Source organism: Platalea leucorodia (genome assembly GCF_965183815.1).
Source record: "Platalea leucorodia genome assembly, chromosome: 3".
Taxonomy (NCBI): Eukaryota; Metazoa; Chordata; class Aves; order Pelecaniformes; family Threskiornithidae; genus Platalea; species Platalea leucorodia.
Window position 1 is genome coordinate 55,307,420 of NC_138825.1, and position 21,556 is coordinate 55,328,975.

At 35.7% G+C, this 21,556-nt stretch overlaps 1 protein-coding gene across 5 annotated transcripts in view; it reads left to right on the top strand.

The window, feature by feature from the left end:
* STXBP5 (syntaxin binding protein 5) overlaps positions 1-21,556 on the top strand; it is a 114,811-nt gene that overhangs the window by 91,761 nt on the left and 1,494 nt on the right. For 2 of the 5 annotated variants that reach the window (XM_082305759.1, XM_082305760.1), the window contains exons 20-26: positions 5,060-5,110; positions 9,258-9,497; positions 11,033-11,402; positions 13,993-14,158; positions 14,983-15,094; positions 17,420-17,640; positions 18,346-19,188. In XM_082305759.1, coding sequence (XP_082161885.1) covers positions 5,060-5,110; positions 9,258-9,497; positions 11,033-11,402; positions 13,993-14,158; positions 14,983-15,094; positions 17,420-17,640; positions 18,346-18,387 — 1,202 coding nt within the window. In that variant the 3' untranslated portion in view covers positions 18,388-19,188. Of the gene's footprint in view, positions 1-5,041; positions 5,111-9,257; positions 9,498-11,032; positions 11,403-13,992; positions 14,159-14,982; positions 15,095-17,419; positions 17,641-18,345; positions 19,189-21,556 lie in introns of all 5 variants that reach the window. The other 3 variants (XM_082305761.1, XM_082305762.1, XM_082305763.1) reach the window with 2 other exon arrangements.

A 21,556-nucleotide genomic window follows, 5' to 3' on the forward strand; every position in this document is an offset into this window, starting at 1 on the left:
AATGTGAATGGACAATGAGTTTTGTAAAATATGAGTGTCACTTACTGTCATTAACTTCATGTTGTATGAAATAAATTGTTTACCATCAACTATGTTCACATGGATGAATTTGATGTATGTGGCATGGTTGTAGCTCTTTGCACTGGCATATAGTGCAATCAGTTCACCTTCTTTACATTCTTTGTCAGTGTGTGAAAAATAACCTGTCAAATGGATTACAAAACAGGACAAGAATTACTTACATTGATAATTTCAGTTGCTGTTAATATCACTCGTGTGGTTTTTGTCACATGGGAACAGTGAGTAAGGGGAATACTGCTTGCAAAGTGGGAAGTAATATCATTGCAGTGATAGGGCTGTAAGGTGGTAACATAATACACATGCATTTAGAAATATGAAGCCATTGTCATTTTAATCACTATTTAAACTTATGTAGAAATGTCTTCATTTCTACAGATTTCTGTCATTAGTGACAGTATCAGAAGCAAGAATCCTTATTCTTGCTTCATTTAAGGATCAAAAACCATCTAAGACTGCAACAATAGCATAAACAAAATGTAAATGCTTCATGGACCAACACTTCAGCTTTGCCATATATGCTGTTAAGATCAGTTTGTCTTCTGTTTTTTCCTAAATACTCAGTTGTGAATGTTCCATGTTAAGGAACGGATAGTAACTCAAGTTGAAGACCTATTGTGAATATGTTGCTTTTGGGTCGTGTTTCCCTTTTATTTGCATCAGAGGTGAACTTTGAAAAAGTTGCAATTACCTTGGCTATATGGAGATACTTGGTGTAACTAACCATTTCTAGAAATTATAGAAAATACTGTGGCCATTATTAAGAGCAGCCATTTCTCTTAAGAATGGCAAATATTTGAAAGTATAAATAACATGCTGTGAAGTGGTACAGAGAAGTGTACTAAATGTAGATGAATTTACAGGAAGAAGAATTTGGTAGGAAGTGTTTAATTTCTAAGGCCATGTGATTTTTATAGAAAGGCATTGTGATCCAACTTCAGTGGAAGCAAAATCTTAAGCTGTTTTACTCACACTTTGGTCAGTTAATTATTTGGCATGAAGAGATAGATATAATTAAATATATAGCTATGAATCAGATCAGAAGTGAAGAGGTATTGTAATGTCCTGTTAACTAACTGTTCCAGTAGGCTACATGTCAAATACTTTTCAGGAAATTGTTTTTATTTTCTGCCATTTATAAACTTAAAAACAATTGCAAACAATATTAGTAGGCAGATCTAAGCAGAGTAGCTTTAATTCACAACTTCTATAATCCCTGTTGCTACTATTGACATAAGGTTTCTCACATTCGTTACATTCGAAGTGTGCATCTAAATCTTTCAAACAGTGCTAAAGTCACTGACTGTTAATGCTGTTTTAATAGAATCAAATCTTGAGATGCTCATAAGTTCTCATTTGCCCTAATGCCAGAGTAAGACTTTCTTCCAATGTGTTTTTAATAGTTTGATGTAATTTTGGATATATCAAGTACATGTTTTCTTACATTCTCTTATAAAATGGTTTTATTATTCTTATATCAAATTTGGAGATTTCAGCATTGATAATCTGTTTCTCTATTATACGGTCACCAGTACAGTATTCAATTCTTTAAGCATCTTGAAATTAGTAATGTAAATCTTTCACTTCTGTGTAGTTGTCAAATATAGAATAATTTGGGAACTTTGATATGTCTAACAAATTCTAAGCTGCTTAGTTATTTCTCATGAAATGTTAAATGGAATAGGCTTTATGTGAACTGTGCTCTGTCAAAACACCAAGAACGCTTGTCTCTTTATAATCTTTAGAATTTTTTTAAAGGGTTTAGACTGTTTCCTTAAATAAGGAACGGATGAGAAATCACTATAGCTTTCAAACTGATGTGCTGTACATTGTAAAGTATCAGCTCAGGGTAACACACTGCAGATAAAATGTAACTATTACTTTTAAGCCACAGCTTCCTATTGATAGTTCAGTCATGTCTCAGCCTTCGGGTTTTCTTCATTTAATTGGTTGAGCCTGCTATGCTGAAATATAACACGCTATGCCAAGGTAGCCTTTCATATTTTTAACACCTGGCCCCTCAAGCCTGACCTATGAGAAATCTCCAAGAATCCTGAATGTTGTTTTTGGACAGTTCCCTAATACCATACTTTTATGATATTTATTTAATTATATATATTAGCAACAGAAAGAATGTGTGTGTGCCTGTGTATGACTCTAGGTTTTCTAATTTAGAGGAGTATTAAATGTAGGTCTAAACACAGGCAAAATAGTCATTGTTGCCTTGAGCAGCAGGGTGCCAGGAGGAGCAAAACAGCTCCCCAGTCTCTGTCTCCTTGTCTCACGCCAGCTGCAGAAGGGTAGTCTTGGCTGTAAATGCTGCATCAACCACCACCACCACCACGAGAGGTGTTAAACTCTGATATGACAGCTACTACTTGAGGTCAGCCACATCCAGCAGGAGCAATCACCATCGCCTTTGCCCTGTTGTACATCTGCAGTAAAAAGTCTGACATTGGGTGTGCTCTCTGTAGATCTCCATCCTATCTTTTTCATTTCTCTGATTTAATCTTTCATGTCGTAGAAGTTGTCTAGCATGTTGCTGCTTTTCATCTGAGGCATAGCAAAACTGAATTTTTCAAAGCTATTGTAAACTATAAGCCAGATATGAATACAAGCAGGTTATTTTTATACTAAGTAATGTTAGTTAAAAATGTCTTAGCTGGCAAAATACTCCTGTTTTCTTATTGCATCTTCGGGCACTTCTTTCTTTAAACACAAGATGGCACTACTGCTATTTGAATAGGTTCTTGTTTCCTATTTACATTTGAATTATTGAGGTTTTTGACACATTAATGTATGTTTTGAAATGTATTTTTATGCATAGCACATTAATTCACGATTTCTAATAATGACATCCTTTTTAACAATTCATGTATCCTCTTGTCCTATTAATGAGGCAGTTCAGTGTTTGTAGAAAATGATGTCTGACAAATTTGTTTTACCTTATCAACCTAGTTCACACAGCTGGCCTTTCATTAAGGAACAAAAAGCTAAAATTGTGGATTGACTCTTAGAATCCAACACACTCACCTGTACTTGTTATTACCTGCTATATTACCTAGGTGTTTTTTTTCTTTGTCAGTTTTCTCCAAGTTGTTAAAATTGTGTGTTAAACATTTCTATTTGAAAAGCCAAAAGTGACTGCTCTGGTCTTCAAGGTGACTAAGTTAATTAATCATTGCTGGTATTCACGCACAGTAAAAGCTGTGAAAAGCCAAAAATGACTCAAATCATTTTCTGTATGCATACTTGAGCTTTTGTTCAGTATTTCAGCTTTTATGACTTACATGTCTAACACAGAAAACAAGTCTTATGATGAGGAACGCCTGTCTTGTAATTCACAATTCCAGATGATGTTTCGTGATTTTCTTTTTAAGCTGATGTAAGTTCAGGCTGACAGCAAAAAGATGGGCTTCTGGTCACTAGTGCTGTTTTGTACCATGGTTTCCTGTTTGTATAGCTGAGCTCTAATCTGAAACAGGAGTTCATCTTGTTGAAAACAACCCTTGGTGGAAACTTCACTTAGATGAGCTCTGGCCTCACCATTGGCAGATGCCAGTGCTAATGCAAGGATGAGGGTAGAAAATGTGTAGTTGGACTGCCCTTTTCAGTTTCAGCCTGCACTAAAATAAGTTAGTGACTAGCATTTCAGTCTGAAAGTAAGTAATTTCAATTTAATTTGAATAGGACATACTTTGTAACATTGACGCATGAAGGAAATGAGAAGATTATTTTTGGAGTCTTATTCTCAAATTTTTATAATGTATGATGGGAATAAAACTGTTCAACTATTCAGATAACTAGTATTTGCAATATTGATGAGCATAATTGATGATACAATGAAGTATTTCACTTGTTGGAGAAGTGGAAATAACTTTAAATCACATGCTGTTCTTCAGGATATGTAGAAAACGGAATGATATCTGTTAAAACGATAATTAGAGTGAGTTAATTCCATTTTTAGCTGAGAGAAGCAGCAAGATTGAGGCTGCCTTATGACTGGTATCCATTAGAAGGTACTCCTAGACTTATGAGGCTATTCTCAACATCTACTTTAGGTAGAGAACTATTACCCTTACAAGATAGTGAAGAATTAAATGATGTGTCAAAATTCAAGCACGTGGCTGGGAAATAAATTCAGAGTCTAGCCCTGGTCTAGTAGTTAAGCTACATCAAAATTATTCCTTCTCTAATAATTGTTGAAAGAAAGACGGAAGAGGGATGTATGGCTGCTAGTTTACTAGTGACTTTTATTATAGCAGCATTTGTTGGTATCATACTGCATTTTAAATGGACCACAAGATTTCTGTTCCTAGAAAGAGAATTTTTTGAGTCAGGGATGAGTTTAAGTGCTATTTTTTACTTCAGCAATATTATCAAAATTATACTATCTTTTGTTTGACAGTGTTGCAAGTGTTTGTATGCTGCTGATTTCATAATTATTCTCTGTAACGTCTTCATTCTTCTAAGGTTGCAGAATGCATCTCAGATTACTAGCTTTTTACACGTGTATTGATGGTTTAGTGTAATTAAAAGTTCATCTTTTCTCTGTTTTAAATATCTCAGGTTTGATCAGGAAGTAGGGCAGAAGAAGAGGGGATGGGATGTTAACTTTATGCAAACTTGAGTGCACATTCTTGCAATAGCCAAGAGTCTGTATTCTGTCCTCTCACCTGAGGAGACAAAACTTGAGGCTGAGCCAAAGCAAAATTCATCCAGTCCATCAAGTTCTGCCTGAAGCCTGAGGAGCAATGAAGCTGGGCAAAAGTCATGAAATGCTGTATTTGGGGATTTTGGTATCTTCCATGTTTTACTTTGCGCCCCTCCCTTGTGGAAGTGAGGCTCTGCTTTAGTAGAAATCTTCCTAAGTACTGCAATTAATGTAATAATGACATGTTAAATAATGGGAAAGAAGCAAATGAAGGCCAGCAGAATCATGTTTATTCTTTTTAAAAAAAAGATATACTTCACTTTTCAGCAAAGATGTCCAGGAAGCTAAGTTTGCCAACTGAGTTAAAGCCTGATTTAGGTAAGTTTACATAGTTGATTTTATTCTTACTAAAACTGTTTTACAGAATGTGTTAAAGGAAGAGTCCTAAATTGTGTAAGCTATCATGACTTTGTTGCATTTACCTGAAGTGTAGAACTAAAATTTTAATTCCACTCTTTTGGGGGCTCTCAGGCACAAAATGTCATTGCTGTCATAAGGTAAGCCTGCAAATCTTGTACGTGGCTTATCGCACTTTTGTCATAATTCCTAAGCATCTGTCACTCACTTTATCAGTAGTGCTGTGATAGCAAAAGTGTGAATAAGCAGGTAGTGTGAGGAAAATTGCTGCTTGTTTAGAACCATCTGATACATTTTAAATTTAAAAATTAAATATCTTAAGAATAACAGGATATGTTGAGGTCCACTCAACAAATGGTTGGACATAGTTTTACAAATGTTAATTGTCTTGTGACCACTCTCTCTAAATTAAAATAATATATAGCTGTTTGGATGGATGACCAGTCTGAGAATTTCATTTTTCTTGAAAAAGCACAGTAACTTTTTATATAAGAATCAGTTTAGTTATGAAGTCTGTAGTAATAGAGGTTATTGTATTGCATAACTAAACCACCATAAAAATGAGTAGGGTTTTTTTTTTTAGTACTTTGCCAGCTTGTGGATCAAATTCAGCTCCCCTGCCTTGTTCTCTAAAGACGATGGGGGACAGCTGTAGACCTACAGCAGTAAATGCAGCCTGATTATGAAAGCTGCCTCCTGCCTGCCACAGCTCGCTCCCCCTCCTGCCGCACAATTGCTACCACAACCCCAGCAGAAGACAGACCAGGGTCAGACTGGCAGCTGCAGAACTGTGTATTTGACAACTGCTGCTATCAGCAAGGAAAGAGTCCATGGCACTGGGATATTCTGAAACTGAGTTGGACCTGATTTACAATTTACAATTACAGCTTGCTCCACTCAGACAAATGTGAAGTTGGAAAGAACCCTCAGAGATCCTTTAATCCGTTGCTATGGCAAGGATCCAGATGTCTGACAATTTAACCTCTCATCTATTCATGAGGCTCCAATAAATAAGTTTTTAGAAATATCCCAGACGAAGTTCCTATGTTTTATAGGCAGTTAAACAAATTTCCTGTTATTTAATCAATCTTCCTTGCTTCCATATTAACTTTTTCTTGTCCTTTTCACAATGAGCAGGGATAACAGTGTTCCCTGTCTTTTTGTTAGCCATCTTTTATGCTGTTGAAAGCTGTCATTATATCTGTAACCTTCGTTTTCGCAGATAATTTTTTTTACAAAGTTCAGTTCTTTCTCCTTTTTTAGGTTATGTTGTCTAAATCTAGGATGGCTTCTGTTAATCTCCTCTGAACTTGGAATTTTTCCTCATCTTTCTAAAACTCTTGTGCCCAGAACTAGAGGGATTTAACTGTGGCCTTCCTGGCACAAAAAAGCAGAAAAATTTCATTTCTCTTCTCAATCTGTGTCTGTTCTTTGTTACTACATTTCCTAATGGTTTAGGGGTAATTTCAGTTTACGGTGAATTTTATCATATTTTGCAAACTGGACCACATTTGTACTTAAATATTTATCCGATTCATTCTAATTCTACTGTTTTACTCCCAGTTCTTTCATAGCAATATGTACTTAGAAGTTTTTTTTATGAAGAATGGAGAAAAGAGAATGCTGAAATTCCTTCAGTATTTTCCGATCCTGAAAGAATTTCAGCATTTTCTACGTCATTTAATATTTGCTGTTCTTTCTACTGAAATAATGGACTTTTTTTTGTCATCTCACTTCTCATATACTCATAAAATAGTTTGTACCTTCAGAATTGTAATAGCCTTTGACTGGTTTTGCTTGACTTTGCACATGTGTGGATATCTGCACGTAGATGCCTCCTTTTGTTCTGTGTAAAATTCTTCTAGGTTTTCAGGTCTGTAAATAACTTCATTAGGCAATTACAGTCTTTTTTTTTATTTTACTTCTATCTTTTCTCCTAGAGGGATTTGCGTAGTGTACGTCAGAGGTTGTCGGCTTGCTTGTATTTTTTTCACTTATGTGGCCATATCTACTGGCTCTAGGAGACAGCTGAAATGACTTTCAACCCAAGTTCATTATCCTTATCACTTTCTCTTTGTTCTCTCCATGGCTTCTTGAAACCTACTCTTCCATGATCTTGTTCTTTCAAATTACTTTTCTGTCTTTAGATCTTTAACCTACCCCTTTTCCTCCCTAAATAACCACAACAAAATCTAAAGTATGTGCTTCTGTATTTATCCTCCACTTTCTAAAAGAGAAGTTATCTTGAACATACTCTAGGCTGCATTATACCATTGCTTTTCAATGTTGTAATCCAGATGATTAAGGTACCATTGCCACTAGGTCCTATCCTTTGGTTTAGTGGCTCAGGAGAGCCTCATCTTTCCATCCTTCTGATGAATTGGTGTGTAGTGTGTCATCACACTGTTGTTCCTCTTCATCTGAAATTAATCCATTAACAAACCATAGTTTCTTCCTTGACTTCAGGATAAATAATATGCACTAATGCAGTTAAACTCTTTACCCCCCGTTCTCTTTCCTGAATGAATGTCCACTCTCCACAATGCCTGTATTGTCTGGCAAGTTAATTTTTATGGGGTTTTTCCTGTCTGTTCCAATGCTTCTGGAATTTGTACACATGCAAATATTCAACTAGATGCAACTCAACAAATGCACATTTAATTTTATGCCTGTTGCAGTTAATGTATGATTATATTCAGACTGATTAATCCATGTTAGAGTTGAAAAAACATTGTTAGTAAATATTCAAGCCTGAAGAAACAAGCATCTTAAGAGGTTGTGGTCATTAGAAGAATTATAAAAACAAATAGTTGTTTCCATTGTTTTACTCTGGATTTGTTTTTTTTTACTGTGAAAACTTAGGATGTCAACATCTGAGTGGTTGACCTAGTTTCTTTTTATAATCCATGTTTTATATTTGACTTGGCTAAAATTCGGCAAGAAAATAATTTTTCTGTCCTTGTTCGAATAAGACAAGTATCTCCTGAGAAGATTTACTGTTTGTGTTGAGTAGATGTCTGTGAGTCGGTTGCAATCTAGTTTGTATGCTTTTGAAATGCATGTTAGATGTTCTTTGTAGAAAGTTTTGCAATGATTTAATTAAATTAGCATAGTGATACTTCCAGAAAGTATATGGTTAAATGTTACTCTTTAGCTCTTAATCCTTCCTTAAAGATGCCCATTGCATCTATACCCTACCCAAAGATCCAAAACAATAACTTATTTTTTTAAAAGTCAGGATCTAAATTGCATTAAGCTTTTAATAGTAAGGGTTGTCTCATGCTAAAATTTTGGAATTATGAGTTAAAGTAAAGCATTAATTTGTGAATGCACAGATAAATTCAGACACACTGTTGTGTTAAGTATCACCACGTGTACAGACAGCACACAGCTAGAATGGAGCAGCACATTTACTGGTTTGAAGCTTTTGTTAATATTAGAATTCACTCTCTGTTACAAGAACCTTATTTGCTAAGCAGTGAGCAAGAGGTTCTGAAAAGTTTTGGTGCCATTTTATACAGTATTCAAAACAGAAATCTTCAGCTTTGCATACCAATGCCAGGTGGCATTTGGTAGCATTTGATGTTTTTCTTAATAAAAGTTCAGGTGTGTGTAAATAGCCTGTCAGACCTCCCCCATACAGTTTCCTAAAGTAGGACAATATTCTTGTGGGTCATTACAGGTTACATGTTATCATGCTGTCTGGATGTTACTGCAATTCTTAAACTAAAATAGTTACATCTTCATAAGATTATTAAACCATGTTCCATGGAGGCCAATATTTTTTAATCTGATCAATGAACTAATTGGCAGAGAGGTTTGTAATTCAACTTTTTTAATGGAGGAATCCTGTTTGATGATGACTGTTATTCTCTGTCATGACACTTACCTAATGGCAACCTTTGCAAAAAAAGGTTGTGTGCTTTGTTCATGATATGGTGGTGAAAACTGGGCCAAAAGGAAATATGACTAAGGAAGAATACAGGAGTAATAATCAATAGAATAGTAGTTAGTATATACTTCATGCTAAAGAACAAAAAAGAAAATCTGAATTCTCCTAATGCCTGCATTTTGCCATTCTTTTTAATTAATACTGATTTATTTTCAGATGTCAAAGACAACTCTTTCAGTCGATCCCGGAGTTCTAGTGTAACTAGCATTGATAAGGAGTCACGCGAAGCAATTTCAGCTCTTCATTTTTGTGAGACTTTCACAAGAAAGGCCGATACATCGCCTTCCCCGTGCCTGTGGGTTGGGACCACACTGGGTACAGTGCTTGTCATTGTACTGAACTTACCCCCAGGAGGAGAGCAAAGACTTCTTCAGCCAGTAATTGTTTCTCCTAGTGGTATGTACAAAGCAGATGGGCTAAAGTATGCTTTGATAAAGTATTGTTGTCATTCTTCGTGTTTTGGTTTGGTTTTTTTAAGAAAATGTTTTTCTCAATTATGGATTAATTGAAACTTGATATATACTTCATTGAGTTAGCTACTAAGGTTAACAATCTAGATTGGTTACTTCATTACCAGAGTTTTAAAGTTGCAAAGTTGAAAATATGATTTCATATAATATAAAAATACCACTTTAACTTATACTTGCTGAGAAATGCATGTTTCTAACGTTTATGTAGTACATGGCAATTGTTAAACAGAAATAGCAGAAGAGATGAGTATTTCAAATGCTCAAATTTTTTTTTTTAGTCATGAGGTAGGGAACTTTCAGTTTTCCTGCATTATGAAAAGGGAATACAAATTAAGGCTTGTATATTGAACAACTAGCTTTATATATTAGTGATAAAATATTCCTTTGGGTTGCTGTGAGAGGTCTTGTATCTTGTTTTTCTGATATACAGCAACTGACTTTATTGTAGTTCTGTATTAATGGTTTGCTGAATGTGCTGTTAGGCATAGATTTAGCTTTTCTGCTACCACTATCTCATGCAGAACATGCTGCTCTGCTCTACTTTGCTGACACAGATGGTATCAGGACATGCAAACTGCAATGCTATTTGATTGAAACAGTGATTAGGAGTAGTGTGTGACCTCTGGACCATATTTGATTTGTGCTTATTGAGTATGGTAGTGGCAGCAGTATTCAGATTTGGTAACATTTGATCATAAAGGCAAGGCTGCACACTGGACAGTATGTTTAATCACTGGATCTGCAGCATGAACCTTCAAAGGTACTGCCATGTGTATGATTTCTTGTGTACTTAACAAGTGTTCATGGTTTTTGTTTGGTTTTTTTGTTGTTTGTTTGGTTTTTTTTACTTGCATGTGAATAAATATAAGTAAAATAAGAAATGTATTAGCTTAAGATCTGGCATACAGAGATAGTGATTTAAACAGTGCGGAGAGAAAACTTTTTCAGTTTATGCTAGAGAGAAGTAGATTCAAGTGTGAACTGCAGCAGGAAAAAAGCCTCACACGTTGCTTGTTTCTGAACCTGTCTGTATTGAAGAAAAAGGGAGGTGCTCACCTTTGACTAATAACATTTGTTGCTGATATTAAGCATGCTGTGTACTCCTCAGGAGAGAATGAAATTAGTTGCATTTGTGATGCTAAACTTGAATACAAATGTGCATTCCAGCTTGGCTCTCTTAATAAATGTATATGTTTCTGTTTAAATTAATGGAAGAGTATGCATACACTTAACCCTTGAAAACTGGTTTAACATTTTTTTTGAATACGTATGTGCTCTTGCATGTGCTTCATTGGTTTTTAGATAAACATCCAAAGGCTTTGGTATGTCTGTTTTGCTACAGAGGTAAGCCTGAGTTCTTGTTTTCTTCTCATTTTGCTAGCTTCTTAAAGGAATATTTTGTAGCTTGAAACACAATTTAGGAGAACTGTTTTAAAAATGTGCTCAACTTCTTTTTCCTAGGAACCATCCTGAGGCTAAAAGGGGCAATCTTGAGAATGGCTTTTCTGGATACCACAGGATCTTTGGTCCCACCAGCACATGAACCCTGGAGAGAACACAATGTTCCTGAAGATAAAGATGAAAAAGATAAATCAAAAAAGCGACGACCTGTCTCAGTGTCCCCCTCTCCCTCTCAGGAAATCAGTGAAAACCAATATGCAGTGATATGTTCAGAAAAGCAAGCAAAAGTTATCTCACTGCCGTCCCAGAACTGTATTTATAAGCAAAACATAACAGAGACTTCTTTTGTTCTTCGTGGAGATATAGTGTCATTGAGTAACAGTATCTGCCTTGCATGTTTCTGTGCCAATGGACATATTATGACTTTTAGGTAAGACCTGTTCAAAAGTAACTTAAATATAAAACGAACAAATAGTCTTCTGCTAGATAAGTTTCCTTTTCCATAAGAATATGAATTAAAAATATCTCCATTCACTCAGTGTTTGTGAACTTATAACTTGGGCCTGGATAATTTTGATCATGGATTCCCATTAGTTATGCCTTTAACACATGAAAAAGTTTACCAGTTTAGCTCAAGCTACCCTGATTCAACAAAGAGTTCCAAACATGTGATACAGGTCCTTGAGTTGATGAAGATTCTCAAATGTGAATTTACTCCCTGATGGAGAAAACTGCCTTGAGTCAGACCTTCAGCTGGTACCTGACCACAACTCTGCATATTTTTGTGCAGCTGCTTGCATCACACTCATGCCTCAAGCTTAGCTTTTTTGTTTTGTAGCTTGCTCATGTCTTAAGGCCTTAAACTCAGGCTATAAAGGCAAGATTAATTGCTAGCAGTTGTAGTAGAGAAATAAGTAATCTAAAGTAAGGAGTTTAAGTTACGAGTTTAAACATGTTTAAAAGTAATGTTTGAATGTACTTACATGCCACCTATGTAATTTTAACACGTCCTTTTTCTTGAGTATTTCCAAATGCTGTTTTGTTCTGAATAGCAGTGTGTATGTATCTACACCCTTGCACCTACATTTTAGTCCTGGCTAATGCCAGGACGAATGTGGTATTATAAAAGGCACCAGTAAAATTCCTAAAACCTTATTTTTAAGGTTGCAAAAACAAAAACAAGCTCTCAGCTTGGGAAATTCTCTAAAAAGATATTTCTTCAGGAAGTTGTTAGGAATAAAACTAAAGCTGATCTGATGCATACTACAATTAAAAAATAAGTTTTGATTAAGTCTGTTAACTCCATTGATCTATATCCCAACATATATTCTAAACATCTATAGAAAATGCTGCTCGCTTTGCAGGGCAAGCACTCTTTTTTTCCCTAATTAAAACTGAACTTAATAATGTTCAGGTACCATCTATTCCAACAAATTCTGTTTTTCTCAGGATTCATTTTGTTTTCTAAAGAACTTTTCATAGACTTAAGTGCTAAATTATAAATACTGAATTGTTACATTGTGTAGGGAAGTTGAACTCCTAAGTATTAACTCCATTTCATAAGCATAAATTGCTGCTAGGAAGTGGACTTAATGTGCTGTTTGTGTGAAAGTGGCAGAGTATTGTATCATACCCAAGATGCCCAATATTTATCTACTGATATAAGTTTAGATAGGACTTATGATTCTGTTACAGATTTTTTTGATACTCTGAAAACACTATCATGGATGTCATGCTTGTCCTATATGATCTAATGTTTTTGTGTTTTGTCTTGAAGCTGTAAGGATGTTTTATGCTTCCATCAGTCTGAAGCAAAGCACTTCCCTGTTACTCACTCACTCTTAGGAATATTCTTATTTTAGATATATGCATGGCAGAAATGTCATTTCTGGGTGATGCCCTTACAAGAGAATATTGCTTTTTATTTCTTACCTGTAGAACTTGCCTCCAAAGTCATGTTACCTTGGTGGTGGTTTTTTTTGTTACATATGAAGTCTCCTGCTAGGAGACAATCCACAATCTGTAAAATGCAAGCTTAACATGTCAAAATCTCAGTATTATACAAAAAAACCCCAGCACTTAACTGTTGTGGTTACTACATCTTTTACATTGCTTTCTGCTTCGCTTTGCCCCTTTACTGCTTTTTTAGTTTCTAGAAATAATATTATGCAGATGGTATCTGCAGCAGAAGCTGCTTAATGTATTGTTGGTATATTTGTAGGTAACATCTTGCGTAAATTATGTTTTTACAAAAATTTCACAGGGGATGTTTCTGAGACAGCAGTTTAGCTTGGGTTCTCTTTATCAAGACATCAGGTCTTCAGTCACTTCTTACTTGCATTTATTGGTACTTTGAGGGAGAGGAAGGTTTGGTAGCAAGAGCATTGTTACAGCCTGAGTGTGTCGCATCTGTTCTTCAGTAGCTTGATGCAGTAAGTACTGCAGTTACATGTGCAGAATCAGAAAATACAAGGTAAGCAAACTTTACTCCAAAAGGACTTCCTCTTAAATATGCAGTCAGACAAAAAAGGTGGACATAATTCATAAGATTGTCGTTCGAGGCTACTGAATTCTGTTTTCCTTTGGAAGCACACCCCTGTGTATTTCCAAGTGTTCTTGAGGAGAGATCTTTTAGACTTGTATTTTTAGTCAAGGAGAAATTCCTCACCTGAGAGAAGAGGCAGGATGTTTGATTATAAACTTTTGGCAGATACTTATCAGAATACTTCGTTAGTAATTACTGAATAATGTTTTAAGTGAGTCTGTGATTTACATGCTCAGAGTATCATTTAAATGATGCTTTTAAATGCATCTGTGATGCAGATGTTAAATTTCACTTTTGAAGTGCTACCTTGAAAAATCTCATGTTTTGAGATTTTGTAATTGCATTAAATGATACCCTGTTTATGTGGTACTTATGCCGATGGTGAAGAGAAAAATAATGTATTGCAGTTTTAAAATGAGCCATTTTATCAATAATAGACAAACCTGCTATATTAATTTTTTTAATTATTTTTAAGTTTGCCAAGTTTAAGGCCATTGTTGGATGTATGTTACCTGCCACTCACCAATATGCGGATAGCCAGAACGTTCTGCTTCACCAATAATGGACAAGCACTCTATCTTGTCTCACCAACTGAAATACAGAGGCTCACCTACAGTCAAGAAACATGTGAAAATCTTCAGGTAATGAATTTTAAAAAATTACTGTTTTCTGACATAGATATGCTCTGAGGTTCATGGTTCTAGATTCACAGTGCTTACAGTGATTCACTTTCTCATAAAGCTGAGCACTTTGGCTTTCGTGCTTTGATTTTTATTTTTTTTTTTGTCACTGTAGAGTCTGATTCAGGATGAATCACTTCTCTGACTCTTAAATGTTACTGTTTCATCCATCCTCTCGTATTTGAAACAGTTTCTTACTTAATTTCCTTTTTGATCGGTAGGAAATTTAACATGTGCAGTTAACAAAACTCCCTTGTTCAATTGATGCTGGTGGAGGTGCATGCTGACACAAGCAGGGGATGCTAACTCAGGATACTTGAAGGAAGCCATTATGTTTCAAGGGTATTAACGGCTTGAAAAGATTCTCAGCCATGATTCAGTGTGGAAGCTGTATAGAATACTGAAATAGCAGAGATGCAGGCTATAAGCTCTACTTTCATACTATGTGCAGATATGGGTATTAGTAGATATAGTTTTAATAGAACAGAATCAGGAGTGTTGCCCAAGTTGTTGAGGGACAAATACAGCTTTAGTCAAACCCATTTCTTTGCTACTGAATTTCATGAGCTATAAGCTTCCAACTATGAGAACAGATGGTTTGGACAGATTTCCTAATATGTTTTTATTTTTTATTACCTAAGTCACCTTGCAAAGGCAGATGCCTATTAAAGCATATTCACTTTGAAATTCAAATCCACAAAATAAATCCTAAAAGCAAAAGAATATTCCATTAATTTGTGTGTGAAATAACGTATGCCGTGTTGTATCTCTTCCTCATTGCAAAGGAAATGTTGGGTGAGCTCTTCACTCCTGTAGAAACACCAGAAGCACCAAACAGGGGGTTCTTCAAAGGCCTGTTCGGAGGTGGGGCACAGTCACTTGACAGAGAAGAACTCTGTAAGTTTTTAGTATTTGTTATTTTTCTGGTATTTCTACTCAAGGAAGCCAGCGATCCTTGAGAAATGTATTACCTGTGTTAATAGAACATTACATTTGCACAGCGGAAAGTAAAAAAGGGAATGGCAACTACTTTTTCATAGCTTTTGTGTTGCACGCCTTACCAACAAGATCAGAAAAGCTTGGTACTGTTTTCTCACGGGCTTCTTTACCTCATTTATTCAGGAGCAGGTAATAAAACAAGGTATGGGACAACTGATCTTATTTTTATTCATCTTTAGGAAGCGTATAGTACTGACGATGATTTTCTTAATGCTTTTAAACTGAAAGGGGCTGGTTCGGACGAACACTATTTTGGACAGTGAGAAAATTAAAACTCCATTCTACTTCAGTTCATTTGCTAGATTCTTTTTCCTCATTTGACATGTGCAGAGATGCCTTAGGAATGAGAGCAAGGATAGAACTGTATAATAGTTCAATTCAGTCCTCTGTTCATAGGACAGTAAAATTCAGATTTGGCAATTTTTATTGCTTTATTTTCATTGGTTTTTGATCATAGCTTAATTTTTTTTCCTGTGGTCGCATGCAGCGTTTTAATATATTTAAGGAAAATAACTTCCACTTATTCAGATATTTGCTAGACGAAACACCATATTATGCAAGTTTATTTGTAAGAAGAACTGTTTCCTTTTTAACATGAAACGTAGCTGTTAAAACAGACAAGGCTCCCTGGCACTCCTTTCTTTTTTTATTGGTTCTTTTGATCTATTCAGTAAAAATTAAATTAGTCTTTACTACTTGTGCCTGTACATTTTGAATAAATATCAAATACTCAGAGGTCACTTTCTGTGTTAAAAATTCCATTTGTATTTATATATGTGTAGTATTCTGAGAAATTTGTGTGCACAAATTATATGTTTAATTAGTATGACTGGGACAGGGGAAAACTGCCTTCACAGCAACAGAAAAGCACACTTGTAACTTGTAACTTTAGAAGCTATCCGTTTACATCATTTCAAGTTTCCACCATTTTGCCCCCAACTCTTCTGACCTATTTTTAAGGAGATGACAATTTTTTTTTGTAACTCAGTCTCGGGCTTTTCTTGTGGCTTTTGATAGAAAGACCTGTTTTGGCTCAGATGTTTAAGAAGAAAATAGTAATGAACAGGGGAAAAAAGCCTAATGAGTTGTAGCCTGAAAGTGAGTTCAATGACTATTTTAAACATGTTTTCAGATACCTTTTGAACTGTCATATTTAACACGAGGGTCACAGCAGAATCTGTAATAAATGAAATGATTTCTCTTCTTCCTATAAAATCTCAAGACTAAAAATGTTTATAGCATTAGTTGAAATCTAAATTTTTCTTCCTAGCAGCATAAAATCAAATCAGAAAATCTTGAAATACTGCAACAAAACTTGTTAAATAAGTTAATATTATTTTTCCTAGAGGTAAAAAAAAAAAATAAAATACTTAAACCATGTAAAACAAAAAAATGTTTTTTAAAAAAAAAGGTAAGGATTATTTGGTTTGACTTCAGCATCCAAAAATGTTTTGGCCTTCACTCAAATTTTTATAGAGTATACAATTCAGATTGACACATCTGGTAAGTGTCTAGACTGAACTAGGTAGCTGGATGTCCCATTATGAGCAAAGGAGATGTAGTTGGTGCAGTCACTGGAGTCTAGAGAGCTGTTCAGCTGACCATTCATGGTTGTTTACTTTAGGATGAGCTGATTTGTTCTTACAGCTGTACTGCCTTTTCATGATTTACATACTTTTTTTTTTTTTTTACAATACTGGGAGAGTAGACACCTAATCTTCAGGTGTCTGCATCTAAAACTGAACTTCCATCAAAGGAAGCTTCTGCTGGTGGAGTCATACTGGCTGGCTACACCAGCAAAGCACTTCCAGAACTGACCACAGCTTGTGTTTTCAAAATTCTCCTGCTTTGTCTGCTGAACTCTGACCATCTTCCCTGTGAAGCAAGCTATATTGTTAAAAACCACTTCACCAGCACAATTCTGCTGATGACTGTGATGCAGCACTGTTGAGAGAGTTTTAATTTCACACTTGAGCTGTGAGAAGGCTGTAATTTTATAACCTGCTTGGAAACTCTGAAATACATTTGAAAAATCTCAATTTTGTTATAGTAACATCTCGTAACATTGAGTAGTGAGTATTGCTTGTAGTCATGCCTATGATTTGGTGTGCAGTGTCCATGCAAAGAAATGACACCTCTTTATAAACTAGTTACGTTGGTATTTATGTCATAATGATAGAAAACCTTACTACTCTGTTTTTACTGCTTTGCAAATGCCTCCAGTTGGAGAATCAGCATCTGGGAAGGCATCAAGAAGTCTTGCCCAGCATATTCCAGGGCCTGGGGGTATTGAAGGTGTCAAAGGAGCAGCATCTGGTGTAGTTGGTGAACTAGCACGAGCCCGGTTGGCACTAGATGAAAGAGGACAGAAACTAGGAGAACTGGAAGAAAAAACTGCAGCTATGCTTTACAGTGCTGATTCTTTCTCTAAACACGCTCATGAGGTGAGTCCATTGCATGTTAAACTGAGAGCACTAAACTGATTCTCTGTCAAATAAATGCAAGTTTTGCAAGTAACTGACTTCTGCAAAGGCATGTTAGAGGTATCTAAAGGGAATGCAATATCATTGATAAAGGCCACTTCACTTTTATCTACCAATCATTACTCTTAATAATAAAGTGTTAATGTAAGCAGCTTTGTCTTATGGCATGTTGGTCTAGAGCATACCCTCTGCCCGAGCGGCATGTAGACTTCCAAAAGTGCAGTTCAGTTCCCGTTGCTTGAAGAATTTGTCACTGAATTGCGTAAGAAGAGTAATGCTCTGTGTGAGATTCCTGTGGTTCTTAAGAAAGATCCAGTTGTTGTCTGCAAACCCCATGAATCCAACCTGATTTTTTTCCTCAGTAACTACATAGGATGGCTGTTCTCTTCCATGTTCATGCAGATCTCTTCTGTCCCCTGAACTCTTGTGTAACCTTCCCATTCTCCCAAAAATGTGCATCAGCACATCATCAGCAGTGATGCTGCCATTAGAAAATTTATCATGCTAAACCCTCACTGTTCAGCAATGTTGTTGTTGCAGTTTTGAGAAGCCTTACTAAAGTCCCTCTTTCTCACGCTCCTTTGTAAGCATATAATTTGTTTGTATCACTGTACTTTTTGGTACATTATAGAAACAGTAATTAGAAATTGTTTTTTTGTTTTTTAGATGATGTTGAAGTACAAAGACAAGAAGTGGTACCAATTCTGATGACGCTCATCAATTACATCTGTTTAATTTTGTCCTGATGGAAAAATCTTGGGTTTTCATTAATTTTGGCGGGACAATTGAAATTTGAAGGAGTATTCACCATCGGATATGGTTGTTTCCTAGCACAAATCACACACTGTTTTACCTCAGTCCTGGCTTTAACTGAGGAGCTTTATATTTAAAAGAAACACACACACAAAAAACCAAACTTGAGTGTTTCTTAGCTGTTGGTTAGCTGAGAGTTCGAACAGAGAAGGTAACTAGAACATGTGGAAAAGAGAGTAAAGGGAAAATGTAGTGTGAGATGGGCAGGGGCAATGCAGGGTCAATCCTGTGTTAATATTTCATATGCCAAAAGTTTTTGTGCTATTGTAATTGCTGCCAGTGTTATACCCTCCTGTGAGGAGAGGCAATAAATCAGGGGTCCAAGAGCTGGAATAAAGTTGTTTGTCTTGCTGGACGGTAGCTGACTTACCCTTACCCTCTCTAGGACTTCACTATATTTACCATTATTGTTGAAGAAGAGTTGAAGTTTGCTGTTGCTTCTTTCGTCGAAAAAGCTGGAAGCTTGGAAGATTTCATGTTGAAAATTGTATACATAGTTGACCTGTGCACAGTCTTTTCTTGGACCCCTGATCTAGTATTCTTGTAGTCACATCATATTCTGTGAAGTGCAAAACAAGAGAATACACAATTTTTGCATTAAAGAAGTCAAGTGAATAATATGACTGGAATGTGTCATGCTGGGAGTTTTCATTTGTTATGGCCGTGCAATGTGAAATGTGGCAACATCTTCTTGTGGTAAGAATACTTTAACTTCTGTTCAGTTAAATATTATTTTTTGCCAAAAATAGTTATTGGTTCAGTTTATATAACATTTAGAATTGGCTGTGGGTTCCATTCATGCTGTGAATTTTTATAAATGTTTAACAGAATGTATCTTTACAGCCATTAATTAAAATAGCTGAGATAGTTTTGCTCAAAACTTAAGTTCTAGATGCCCCTTTAGTCCTTTATTATGAAATCAGATAATCTTGGACTCAGGTTTTCAAACAGTTTTACACTCCATGGAGGTGCTGATGCATGAATAATGGCAAGCATCTAATACTTAGTAATTGTCAGTATATTGTTTAGCAAATTTCTAAACCCTGCTAGTAGAGCTATTTTACAAATACCTATCTCAGCCCCACCCAGCACTAAAGGCAGTTGGCCTAAACTTTGGATTTAGTCTCTAAAGCAGTGTTTTCAATGTTGGCAGTGGTAAGTGTTCACTAAAACTTCAGGAATTAGTGATATCGTGTTCGGTTTGGGTGAGGTAAATAATATAGCTGAGCTACCTTGTTAATGGCTGCTGCACTAAAGCTAGAACAGTGGGAATGACCAGAGCTGCTCTTTTAAAAGAGAGGATTCCTTAAAATAAATATTCACATTTGAAAAATTTATTTAGACTTTTTTCCCCTCAAAGCAGGAGTAGTTACTGGCTAGTTTTGTTTTTTTAAAAGGGAGTACTTAGAAGCTGATAGGTCTACATTGTCTGAAATTAATCATTTGGGTTTGCTTCTCCAAGCATCACATTCTGCGTGGTTTTTTCGCACACTTTCTGAAATGTTCCCAAAACAAAACCTTGGTTATATTTGTATTGTAAAGTGATGTTGCAGGTGCATAGGTAAGGCAACCTTACAAAACACTTAAAGAATGCCAAATATTGAAGTTACTGATGGTTCTTAATTCATTTTTCAAATGAAAAGCAAATATGTTTGGGCTTGTAGCACAAGTTGATAAATTTTCTGATTTTATGTGTAGTAACATCTAACTGAAGAAGACAAGTGAATTCTGTTGCCAGTACGAGGGCATGCCATACCATGTCCACTGTTCAAAGAACTTAATGAGAACATGACAATTTGAACAGGCAGCATTATGATTTCTTGATAACTCTGTCCCATACCTACTGAGGCAATGTTAACTCTGGTTACTTAACTCAGCTTACCACACAATTTTTGCCTCTGCATGTTAATTTCTTTTTTTTAATGTCTAGTTATTTAAATTAACACCACTTTATTAAAAATCCAGGTAGAAGAAAACTAGATAAACTACTATCCGTACCATTTCCAAAAATAAAACACCCTAGCTGACACTTGTCCCCTTCCTTGTCTCACATTTATAAATTGAGATGGCTGATTACTATTTGACCTGGTGAAGATGAACTATATTTCAGAGCAACAGAATCCTGGAAAATTAGTCTGGTCGGGTTCTGGGGGAGAGGATGGCAAAAGTACTCTTCAGCAAATCGTGGTAGGAGTTCAATGGAAGATGGCCTTGGCTTGAAAGGAAAGCGTATTTAACTTTCCCATCAAGAAGCATTTGACAACCACGAGCAAGCAAAAAAAATAAGAGGCAATGAGAGACCATCTGCCAGTACAAAAAGAGTAGTGGCTTACTTGGTATTATAGAATTTATCATAGTTGAATCTTTTTTTCTGTTGCATATGTTCAGAGCAGGCTTCTAGATTTGAAAACTAATGAAATGCTCATGAGATGAATACGCAAATGGTTCTTGGTCAATAAAAGGGGCTATGTACAATTTTAGTCTAAAACGTTCCTTTTTTCCTTCTGTGGAAGGAAGGTAATCGTACACACATAATTGCATCTTATTCTGCTACTGGTGGTGCACCTTTTGTACAGCAAAGTATATTGAAATCCTTGGGGGGAAACACCCCGGTTTTCTCGCTAGCATTTTAGTTGTGTGAAACTTTTTTAGAGTGTCTGGAAAACTATAAAATACAATTGAGCTATTTTTTATTTTTTTTTGATGGAAGTGTAAGAAACTGCTGCTACCTATCTGTTTATATGTAGTGTGTCTCATTAGGAACTGTAAACTGAAGAAGCTTTTCTTCACCTTAGTCCTGCCAAATTGTAACTTTTGAATGTTGATATGTGTAAATACGTGTGTATTCCAAATAAGTCTGAAAGTGTTACACCACAGGCACCTCCAGTGATTTGTTCTTCAGCAAACAGTCAGTTATAAAATATAGTAATATGTAGCTGTGTTCTTTGTCTGTCTTTATGCAAAGATTTTTGCCTGAGGTGGTACTTGCATAGCAGGTGATGTTGGAAAGCTACATCCAAAGGAGGATTTTTGGAAGCAAGTTCATTTCCTTTTTTTCCTTTTT